The sequence below is a fragment of the Pezoporus wallicus genome, unplaced genomic scaffold (assembly GCF_028554395.1).
Source record: "Pezoporus wallicus isolate ANWC-B61680 ecotype Strahan unplaced genomic scaffold, APGP_CSIRO_Pwel_v1 contig_14689, whole genome shotgun sequence".
Lineage (NCBI taxonomy): Eukaryota > Metazoa > Chordata > Aves > Psittaciformes > Psittacidae > Pezoporus > Pezoporus wallicus.
The window spans coordinates 339,296-351,227 of record NW_026637698.1 but is presented as its reverse complement, the minus strand read 5'-3'; the positions used below and the strand labels follow the sequence as shown (position 1 = coordinate 351,227).

At 43.9% G+C, this 11,932-nt stretch overlaps 1 protein-coding gene across 1 annotated transcript; it reads left to right on the top strand.

Moving 5' to 3' along the window:
• The first annotated feature begins 2,811 nt into the window (after positions 1 to 2,811).
• On the top strand, positions 2,812 to 7,733 carry TNFRSF18 (TNF receptor superfamily member 18). The gene is made up of 6 exons (XM_057407235.1): positions 2,812 to 3,551; positions 5,552 to 5,686; positions 6,193 to 6,280; positions 6,749 to 6,837; positions 7,023 to 7,163; positions 7,383 to 7,733. The coding sequence occupies exons 1-6, from the start codon at positions 3,233 to 3,235 to the stop codon at positions 7,532 to 7,534; spliced, it is 924 nt and encodes a 307-aa protein (XP_057263218.1). The 5' UTR covers positions 2,812 to 3,232; the 3' UTR covers positions 7,535 to 7,733.
• Positions 7,734 to 11,932: the final 4,199 nt, after the last annotated feature.

Here is an 11,932-nt window from a genome sequence, read left to right as displayed (position 1 = left end):
TTTACCTTTGTCTGGTTTGGTTCCATCTCTGAAACGTCAGCTATGCTGCTGCCTGGCCCCTGTGCCACTGGGGTTGTCTGTGAGGAGTCACCATTTTGGCAGCCAAGCTCACCAAGAGGTGACTGAGCCTCATTTGACAGACCAAGGCAGAGCTGCCAAGTGCATAGTGCAGCATCCTTAGCACTTAGATCCAGGCCTCCTTGCAAAGCCCTCACTGTTTCGGGGTGCGAATGACTTGCCTTGGGAACCCACATGTGGCACTGCATGAATGACCCATGTCTTTGCCATGTTGTTTGACTGTTGTGGCCCCAGCCCTACCTGTGTCAGGTTTGCAGGGCAGTAATTCTCCCTGCGTGCCAAAAGAGGGCAGGTCGAGGGACTGCAAATACTCTATGGGCCCACAGGGTAGGCAGTCCTACTCACTGCAAAACCTCAAGTCTGGCCTAAATGTCAGCAGAGCTGGAAGGAACACAACGATTTTGTCTTCTAGTTTCAGGCTGCAGCTAAATCGTTTGTCCTTAAGGTTTTTTTTTACCCCAGTCTTTTGATAGCCCTGTGTGAGCTGTCACTACTTATGTGGTATCCTCTAGGACAGCTGATGCCCTCATGCACCAGCCTTGCCATGTGCCTGTTGTAGTACCAGACTGCACCCCTGCTGTGGCAGATCATGGTGTGTAACTCTTCTAGGTGTCATGGTAAAGATTGAGTAATCTTTTAAGTAAAGGTTGAGTGACAGTTGTTTCTCAAGAGCATAGGCAAGTTTTGTGCAACTAGAACATGAATCTTGTAGCTAGCAATGGAGTCTTCTGTAAGCAGGGTGAAAATGATTTGCAAGCTGGAGCTTACAAGGCAGTTTATACATCAGTTTACCAAATATCATTAATCATTCAGAAATTACATAGAATTCATGTGAACCTCTTGCTAGTAGGACTGCATGGCTCCTTTAGTCACCCATTATGGGTAATCTGCAAAATCTGAGCATGCAGCCTCAGGAAACCAAATTCTCTCCCTGGTAACAAAGGTTTCTCATGAATCATGTTGAGTCTGAGGAGTGTGAGTAAAGCCACTGGACTTGCGTGAGTTAATGATTTATTTGGGGAAGTGGTTATGCTCTTTTTGTCTTTATTTTGTTCTTTTCAGAAGGTTGGTAATTAGGACAGGGAAACTGATGGCTTCAGTTGCTCCAGGCAAAAAGGGAACTGAAATGAGGCGATGTGCATAATGTTCAGCTCGTGGCTGGATGTTGTTAGGGTGGGCAAAAGTAGAATGCACAGCCTGATCTGCAGCTATTTGTAGGAGTTTCTACTCTGAAGGCAGAGGTGCAAGCTGCCACATTGGTGCACTCCAGTGGGTGGAAGAATCCACTGGTTCTTCCTTCAGATCTCATCCCTAGCACTAGAAGTGCTCCTGTGTGGAGCGCAAAGGAAGGAGAAGGGGTTTAGGAGATCTGTAACATCTTTTACTCTGTTCCATCACAGTGTGTTATGTTTTGGCCTTGATTTGTTCTGAGCTCTGTATGGGTATGGGCAGGTATGGCTGGAAGATAGTCCTTTCTTCTGCTTTTGGAGTGGTTCTGTGCTTCTCTTCCTTTGCTGAAAGAAGGAGAAGCAGCCCATCTTCTCCAAGTCTCTTGATACAGTGAGGCTGCATGCTCAGAACTCTGAGACTCATTTATTGGAGACAATTACAAAAGATTATAGACCTTCTCACCCAAAACTGAGGAACTAGTGCTTGGCATGGAAGCAACCCTTGGTTCAAATGCTAGTACAACCCCTTACAGAGTCTTTCTTCAAAGACACAGTTTGGGTGTTTCTTTTTAGTGATAAGTGGGGACTCTGAACCCGGAGGCGTTTCTGAACACCTCGGCTCCATGTTCTTCTCTTTGCCTTTTTGAGACTCTGCTGTGTCTTCCTGTCCGTGCAAAGGAGAAGGCACTTCAAGATACATGTACTCAAACAACCCTGAAGACCACATTGCTTTCAGTGGCCTTTTAACCCTTGGGATTATAATGTTGAACACAGGCAGCAGCATGAAACCTGCCAGCAGTGATACACATCGCACACAGGACTGAATGAGAAGATTGACATGAAATGTCACTACCTTGCGTCAGAGACAGGTGAGATTAGCTCTAGAAAACCCCCAAAGATTTTAAAGCCAGATAGTCAGGTTATTTCTGAAAGGTCACTGCTGACTTTAGAGATTTTAGACTTGGCATGTGCAGCTATTATCTGTGTTCTGACTGTAAATGTTCCATCATCTGGCAGTATTTGTGCACGACTAACGCTTGAACAAGAATGAAAACATGCAGAGACAGAAGAAAAACAAGATTCAAAAAAGGCAGAAGGAAATAAATTGTTAGTTCCTACTCTGATAAACACCAGGCATCAGGTATCACATGCACTAAGTGCCTGCATAGGGTTCCCTTGTGTGCCACCTGCCAGTTGTCTCCTTCAGCCCTTTAGAGCTCCCTTCTCTGCTGCTGTGTTCACAATGCTGAGCAGAAATCTGGTTAATGTTCATGTTGGGTATTTGGGCAGTTCTAGTTATTAATGTACATCTCTGAGCTTTGGAGTAATGGCAGATTCCTCTATCTGGAATGTCTACGCTGTCCTTGTCCCTTCTGATAGACATGGGCTCATCTGTTGCTAATGCTGTACTTGGAAAGATGAGGAAATTCAGGCATCAGGAGGGATGGAGCAGCCACGGCTTCTCTGGGCAATCTGTGCCAGGGCCTCACCACCCTCACAGGGAAGAATTTCTTCCTAATATTTAATCTAAGTCTCCCCTTTTCAATTTAAAGACTGCTATATATACAGTTACTATATACAGTTACATAGTTAAATCCCTGAATGTTTCAAAATTCGTTAGGTCAGGAACTGGATTAGGAATTGGATTTGAATTGGAAGCTGTGGCTGCCCCATCCCTGGCAGTGTTCAAGGCCAGGTTGGATGGGGCTTGGAGCAACCTGCCCTAGTGGAAGGTGTCCCTGCCTGATGAGCTTCAAGGTCCTTTCCAGTCCAAACCATTCTGTGGGCTTTAAGTCAGAATGAAATAGTCTGAGAGTGCTGACATTCACACACTGATTTCATTTGCTTTAATTTTCAGGTGTATATCAACTTGCAAAATCCTTTAAAAATGGGAATATGTGATGCTACATCTTGCTCTCAACCTGCTGCTCCCCTAATGGAGACACTGGTGCATGGTTGCTTAGCCCTGCTTTTTTAAGACTTTGATGACATCAAGCAAAATCTTTTCCCCGCCCCTGAAGAAACAGGAAGAGTGCAGCCACAAAAAGCACAGTGCCTACCCACAGTGTGAGGGGGAAGAGTGCTTTGGCAGGGAAGCTCATCCTTGTGTGCTTTTGGGTTGTATAGCTCAAGGTATGGCTGAGCAGACAAGTGATCATCTCAAGGTTCGAGCTTGCTTGCTGGTGCTGATGTGCCTATGGCAGTGGACACAGCAAATTCTGGCAACAGCGTGCAGTGATGGTGAACTGCGAGTCATCAGTAAAGGTGAAAAGAAATGCTGCCCCAAATGCACCTCGAACACAGGTAAGGGAATGATGTGTCTGTCCTCTTTCTGTTCATCAGTATTATGTCAACAAGGTAATTGAGTGTGGGGAATGTGGATATGGATGTATCTTGAGTAACTGTATATGCAAAACAAAATGGCAAGGACTTTCCTCTGCCCCCTAAATTCATAATGTACCTTAGCTGTAAACTTCAGAGTGGACTCGGGTTTCGGATTTAAAACATGCCTATACTTGCTATTCTGTAGTGGGAAATTGAAAGTTAAGTTTCTGTGGGCTGGTTTTGCCCACAAGGAAAGAAGGAGTTCACCTAATTCTGAATCTGAGCCATTCAAGCATGGTTTCAATGTCTGGGCCATTTAGACTTCAGAAGGAACACAGGGAGTGCTGCTGTCTGTAAGGCTGCCCTTTGCAATTTGTGGTCCCTCTTTAATCCTTCCATTCTGCTGACCTGTGCGTGTCCCAGAAGTAAATGCACAGCCAAAGTTTCAGGTGATCATTAGTTTCAACAGCTTGTTCTGACTTGTGTCTCTGCCTGATCTTAGAATGGTGGTGGGATGGTGGTCATGGATTCTCCCTTGCCTGTAATTGTAAGTCAGATTAGGGCTGCATGACCTACAGTGAGGAATGCTCCTTCCTTTTCCGTTTGTCCCAACTCAAGAGTTGCCGGAAGCCTGTCTAGGTAGTGTGGTAATGCTGTTGTCCTGCAGGTCAGCAAACAGGAGCAGCTCAGAAGTTGCATCTTTCACTGATGCTGAAGTAGGAGTCAGCATCTCACCTAGTAGTAGCTTCAATATATCTGCCTTAACCAACAAGGGCATTGAGTTCTCTGTGGAAGCAGTGAGTGGACACATGGAGTTTGTGGCCATGAGCAACAAATAGGTGAAGAGCTACAGAGTCCTCAGTAGTATGGAGACCCATGGGTATTTCCCTTCCCACTCAGATAATGTCACCCAGCATGAGGGAAGTAAGTCATTGCTTGGTGAGATCAACACCAGGCTCACCCACTGGCAGTACATAGAGAGAAGCAGCCCCAAGCTGTTTCCATGTTGCCAAACTTCATTGGGGTTTGAAGGACAGTAAGAGGAGGCCAGTTGGCATAGGAAGATGTGGGCAGTTCCCTGGTGGCCCTGTGCATTCCATCACCCACCTGAGGAAACAGTCTTTGCTTGCTCTGTGCTCCTCAGTGTGGGTTTTTGAGCACACTAATGAACTAGCTGGCATTTCCATCTGCTTTTTTCTTTCTTTAAGGTTATACAGCTTCCTGACTGAGCAGTATTTTTCCTTAGCTGGTCTCCAACTGCCCGAAGGAATGCTTGATGCTGTTTACTGATGGGATTTGTATATGTAATCAGTCTTTGCTTTCAGGAACCCAGGAGCCTCTCAGAGTTAGAGATGATATTTTGAGTGCAAAAGGTCGTAACGGAACTCCTCTAGAAATAGAAGGACAGAGGGTAGGAAGGGTGCTGGCTTTGTAGCTTGGATTTAGGCCCACTTCTGCCAACAGACTATAGGAAGCAGCTGCTGTTGTTAGGAAAGACATGGAAAAGGAGCTCCAGCTTCACTGACCAAGGATCTTTTGGGCATCCCTCCTCTAAGATGGCTGTGCCTAACTGAGAAGAGCTCTGACAGTGTTCTGAGAGCTGACTGCATGGATAGTTAATGTGTAATGCTTTGGGGCACTGAAAGTGCCCTCCTCATCTCACAGTGTCTAAACACTGTAGTAAAGCAAACCTGCTGCCTTACTTCTGTCTACCGTGACCTATGCTGGTATTCCAGATGAGAGAGAAGGGTTACACTGGTAAGTCAGGTAATCATGGTGTAAGAATCTGAGTGATGCTGAATTTGAGTACTCTAAACTTTATCCACTATGCACGGGAGTCACACCTTTCTGGTACCTGCTTTTTCCACCACAGCACACTAAGGAGCTACTTCACCTGTGTCAAGCCAGTAAGACTAATGCTGAAGTTAATTTCTGGCCTCTATGACAAAGGCAAATCTTAATTTCTTTCTTCTTCACAGGAGGCAACAGTACATGTCAAAATACCCAGGACCATGACTGCAGATGTCGTCAGGGATACAGCTGTGTTGACAGTGCATGTCTCTACTGCCAGAAACTGCCTGAGTGTGCAGCAGGCGAGGAGCTGGTGAAGCTTGGTAACTACAGAAACACTAATGACTCTGAAATGTAGAGTTCAATATAAGTGGCTGCTGAGCAGCAGCTTCCTTCACTTACTACAACCTGCTCTTGGAAAGGCTTGTGATGCAGAGAGAAATGGCATTTATACTGTGGTCTCTGTGACTAAACCTCTTGCTTTCCTGTTTTATAGCTCTTCCCTTCTTAAATTTGAGACTTTCACACTCAGACCTTCAGTATTGCCTCCAAGCTTCTAGAACTGTCAGTAGAAGACTTTTACTCTGTGTTACTTTTCATCTTTACACCCTCTGCTGTCAGATCAGACTGTTCTGTGCCAGTTCTGCAAGGGATCTGCCCATACATTTCCTAAGCATAAAGATGGCAAGAACTGCTTATGTTTTTCTCCGGGGGGCTGATTCATAATGCAGAAAGAGTGCAGAGGAAGTGGGTTGTGCTCTAATCTGTTGCATCCCCATCTTTGATAAAGGCACTGATCACTGATAATTCATGTTCTCTTTTCGTATAGGCAATGTAGACTTCACATTCAGATGTAAACCATGTGAGATGGGAACCTATTCTAGTGTGAAGAATGGCTGGTGCCGTAACTGGACTGAGTATGTATTTATTGGTGCTTTTCCTCTTTAGAGATACGCATGATAAAACTCTCTAATACTTAAATTAGAAAACAAAATGTAATCAAAGAAGAGATCACTGATGTGACTGAGGTTTTTTAATTCAGCAATATATGATATGTCTTTCCTCTTTGGCTCTATAAATTGTTGCTCTCAAAGCAGAGTTTAAGACAAACTCCTGTGTATTCAACTTGCTTCCAAGCCCAGATCAAAGTGATGCAAAACCATGCATCACTTGAAACAAGGGACTAAAAAATATGTATGTACATAAGGAATTGTAATAGACTGTTATCTTGTTGGGGAGCAGCCATAACTTTACCTGCACTGCTATAAAAAGCCAAAAAAGAAAGAGTGGAGAAAGGAAGAATGGGGGAGCCAAGAGAAAGGCTGGAGAGGAATGAAGGACAAGGCAGGGACATTCTAAATGTGACTTTTTTTCTCTTCTTTTAGTTGTGAAAGCTCTGGGTTTCTAACAGTCAAGCAAGGGAACAGTACACATAATACAATATGTGGCCTGCTTCCTAAGGAGCTGGAACAAGGTACTTTCTCACAATGGTTTGATTTCTTTGAGCTTATAGTGTTTCTCTACACTGCTTCAGTTGATGACTTGCTGCATAGGTACTGTCCAGAGCTGTTGTGTTTCTTGTAATATTAATATAGATAGAATTGTTGACCTGGGCAAAGATTAATCTTCTTAATCTTTATTAAATACATTTACTTGCAGGTCTCATTACAGTTGACTCCCTCTCTACCACCATCCTGGCCATCCTGACTGCAGTGGCTCTGTTTGTTCTCATCTTGCTGACCTTCATCTTGCATTTCTGCATATGGTCACTGAAGAAAGAAAAATACCACGCAGCTGATGGTAAGTGCACTGTTGTGGGCTTGTGTGTGGCTTTTCAGTGGTGAACAGTGAGTCAGAATGGAGTAAACTGAGTTGAATAAATAGAGTAAATACATATTTACTCTGACTTTTGGGCCCGTACCTTTGTCCTTTCCTCAGAGAGGGAAGGTAATGGGCAGCTAACTGTCATGTATGAAGACCTCTTGAATGTGCAAGTCCTTTTGCTTGTTCTCACTGCAGATCTGGAACATATCTTCCCTAAGCAGCCAATGGCTCCACAACGGTCCCACCACAGAGAAGAGACTTACAGCTGCCAGCTTCCAGAAGAAGAACATGGAGACAAAACACCAGAAGAAAAGCACTGCTACTTCCACCCTCAGAGTCTGCAGTGAAACAGATGAATTGCAATGTGCTGTGAGAAGGGGAAGCTGAGCTCAGCTTTTCCAAAGAGAAGGGAGGGTCTGGGTGCATAAAGCATCCTCATATACATAGCAATAAGGAATGGGCTTGGGAGAGTTTTGCTGTGTTTCCTCTCAACAAACCTAGTGTTTAGAAGCAAAAGGAACCTGCTCAGGCTGACATTCAGTTCAACAGCATTCCATTAGTGCAAGTCTCCTGGGTTGCTGGATATTTCATTGATGTTCTATTCAACTTCCTTTGGGGCCAGGTGCCCTTCTTGTTGTTACTCCCTTTTGCATCTCCTGCACATGTCTCCGTGGTGCCCCCACAGATTGATACCCATATAGAAGGCCGGTGTCCCAGCTTCAGTCCCATGGGAAGTACAGTGGTACCTACAGCTTTCACAGGCTATCTGTATTTCCAGGATGTGTCCTGGTGCTCATACTAAGCGAATAAGGTGGTGTTCCTAGCAAGCATATCTACTACTTTTCTGTGCACAGGCAGTGCTTTTTATTTGTGTGAAATCGCCCTCTTTGTTGTGAAGGGAAGAGCCATTATTCTTAATCCATTCAGTCCTTTTCAATGCTAACAGAAGGTGTTGGTTAAACCAGGCTCAGTGCAGAGTGAGACTGTTACAGCCACATCATTTGTGCTTGCAGGGGTTTTTCTATGCAAGTTTGGTGATCCCCTCATTCTCTCCAAGGAAACTAGAGGAGAAAGGACTGACATTTATCCTGCTTCTCTTCTCTAACTCAGCAACCCTTGGTACCTGGAATACTGAATTACAAAAGGGAGACTCAAATGAGGATCACACGGTCTAGAGAAAGACATTTGGTTTAATGCTCTCTTCTCACCTAGTTTATACACTAGGAAAAGACAGTGGGGAACAGAGAATAGAGCAACATTTGTTCCTGATACACGAAAAGTATCCCAAAAGAAAAAGAACCAGAACAAATGCTGGTGTATACCAGCATAGCTCCAGTGACTTGATCACTGGAAGATGGAATATGTTCCCCCTACAGAAAATTGGAGTTTTTTTAAATGTCAGATTAGTGCTCCTCCAGCTTCACAGAGCACTAACATGGCTGTAATGAATTGTGTTGTCTGAATTTAAAGGGGCAGGCTTTCAGCTGGGCTTACTTGCAGTGAATTGGTACTGATTTCAAGTAAGAATCTAGCCTGTGGCTTCAACTAGTTAAGACTCAGCTAGTTAAAACTCACTGTTATTGCAGCCACATGTGTTTTGTGGCTGCAATAACAGATTCAAAGCTCTGGATGCTTTCTTGGTTTGGCCTTCTGGTGAAAGCTGCTTGGAGTCAACTCTTATGACCAAATCGGCTCCTTGCACAAGTGAGTTTTGAGTCACCATTCACATGGAAGGGTATAAATATCTCACAGTACAGCCATTGCATCAGCTTCTTCACATTGCCTTACAGATAACAGAAATAGTACAGGGCTTGGAAATGAAATCCTAACAGAATAGTGACATTTCTGTTAATCACCTTACTAACTACTCCAAGGGGATTATTCCAAGTCTGAATGACGTGCTGGTTTCAGTAGGGCTCTATGAAATTACAGCAGCTGTGGAGCAGGAGCTATTGGCTCCATAGCTGTGTGATGCAAAAGCACTTGAGAGAATTCTAAGAAGTGGGACAGGTTATTACCTTGGTAAGCTAATCACTAGCTTCTGTGCTTCAAGGCATGCTTAGTGAAGACTGGATAATGATCTACCCGGTGACTTCATGACCTCTCTATGCAATCCAGGCAGTAACTGATTTCAAGTCAGAGAAGGAGAGAAGTTCTGTTAGTTAAAGTATATATTAGCCATTATGAAGAAGAATTGACTCTTCAGCATCTTTTCAAGCATTTATAATCATCTCTTCTCGGCTTCTCTAGGCTTTCATCCTACTTTACGAAGGAAACCACCTACTTGTGGTTTCTAGACCTCTTAGTCTCTCTCGGAACTCTTTCCACTTGGTCTGTCTTGAAGCCTTCTCTAGAGGAAGTCTTGGCAAGCTTGAATAGAGCTGGAGGATTAATTGTATGATTCATGGGCATGGTTTTATCGCTGAGCATTTCTTCAGTGATTATGTCAAGAGGAGTTATCCTGTCTTTGCTTTTTCTCTTCTGTGCATCAGAGTCTTGCAACTGGCTGAAATAAGTGTAAGGGAAAAGGCAGCGCAAAGGGTTATCCTTGTTCACTAGAATGTATTCCTCTGTAGTTCTAGTTTGACTCTTCCAGCTTCTCTGTGATTGCGTTTTCTGCATCTGGCATCTCTATACCTTCACTTTGCCTTCATGTAGAACGAGAGCAGAGATAGTGTGAGACATAATTAGTCCTTTCAATGTATTTTGTTTTCTTTGATCCTCTTCATGTTCTTTCTGGTGTTACTGATAATTTTTCCCATAGGTATCTCTGTGAAATTCGCTTAAAAGAAGAGAGGTTTCCTCTGTTGCATCAGGAAATGTGCGTTTTCTTAGTTGAGATGAACTGGAGATTCAGCCAAGGAAAGGTGAAAGCATTGGATTGGATTAATAGGATAACTTCTTTAAAGTGTGAGACTGTCTCTGCCTTGCAGTTCGCTGTGGGATTTAATATACTCTGAAGTCTAAACCCTGGCTAGGAAAGACACTTCTTACTGCTCCTATGTTGGCCATATTTATTCTTGGCTGTGTATTGACTCTTCCTGGGGTTTTTCTGATGTTTTCAGCAAGATTTCTGATTGTGACCTTTTGTAAAGGTAAAATAAACTTGGAAAATGGAATGAAGTGCCTCTGTGATGTAACGAAACAGCTAGGAAAGGCAGGAGTTTATTCGTTAGCTTGTCCCAGTGTTCTGGAGCACACTTAATTTTACTTTCCCAATTCGGTTCCTGACAATGGCAGAGAAGCAGCAACATGGGGGCAAAAACACCCACCCAAACTATTTGAGGAATGAAAGATTTGAGTGTCTGTCTGTGCTTCTGGCAGCAAGCAGCAAGTCTTGGTGAGGTGTACAAGGCTTCCTGGGCTGTGGGTGTTGAATATCTGACACTGCTGACACTCAATACTGAAACAAGATGATCAGAGCCATATTATTCATTGGAAACTTGCACAGGGGCCTTTAGGGTTTCTGTGTGCCTACCTTGCAGAATGATTCCACTTCCTGCTTACCTCAACTACCTGACTTTGGGGCTGCTTTTTGATGGGAAAAGCAACCAATTTCCTGACTTCTTAAAGGCCAATTCAGAGGGAAAAACCCAAAGTGTGAATCATTGAAGCCCTGGAGAATTTCAGAGAAAGAGCTCTTCTTTACATCAAAGGAAATGAAAGCTGTTGGCTCAGAACAGTGAGCTTGTAAAACACTGTACTGAAGTTTCCATTCAGGAGGGAAGATGGCTTTATTTTATCAGTGTGCAGTTACTACAGTGTTTGAACCAGATCATGGCTGAATTTTCAGCTCAAATCCCAGAGTTTATGGTTTTTTTTCAGGTTCTGATTTAAACTTCATCTTCGTACATGGACTGTAGGTTAAAAGAAGCTTCTCTCTCAATGAAATGTGGCTAACAGTATTCTTTTCCTTCAGTCTTCAAAAGAGAAAACAAAATATCCCTGGAAAACATCCCAAAGTTCCTAGAGATTAAGTGATCAAGCAAAGTTAGATATCTGATGTTCACCTATATGTAGGTGAAGTTTAAAAAGTGTATTTTGTGTTTTTAAAGGTATTTTTCCATGTAATTGTGTGTGGGACAGTTGGTGGCACTTAGTCCTTGTTTTATTAGGAGTTGTCCAGCACTTACCTTAAGCTTGTCTTTGAGTTGTCCAATGAGGAATCAAAATGTAAAAGAAGTTCTTGAGCTACCAGGGGTGATGAAAGGTTTGTTACCATTTTGTGGGAGTGGAAGGTGGCCCTGCCTGTGGCAGGGGGTTGGAACTGGGTGAGCTTCAAGGTCCTTTCCAACCCAAACCAGTCTGGGATCCTATGACATCCTTCACTGTCTCCAGAGCCAGCTCTTTTAGCACGTGTACTTCAATGCTCTTTAAAAGGGACCACCACTGACAACTGAAGTAGCTGTTAATGTAACAGGTTTTGTGGTTTCCTCAAAGCTGACATCACTCAGCTGTGCTGAGAGTCACTTCCCAGAAGAAGGGGAAGTGTTCAGCACGGTGGGAATGGAAACTGGCCTTCAGGAGGGAAGCCTCTGATCGTTCTGGGATCTTCCAATGACCCACCTCTGAAGCTTGTGTGTTTAAGGTCGGATTGGATGGGGCTTGGAGCAGCCTGATGTAGTGGAAGGTGTCCCTGCCCATGGCAGGGGGGTTGGGTCCCTTCCAACCCAAACCACTCTGTGATTCTATGATTCCTCTTCAGTGCTACACGTATGTAGTGAGGTTCAGTGTGGGCTTCTGGA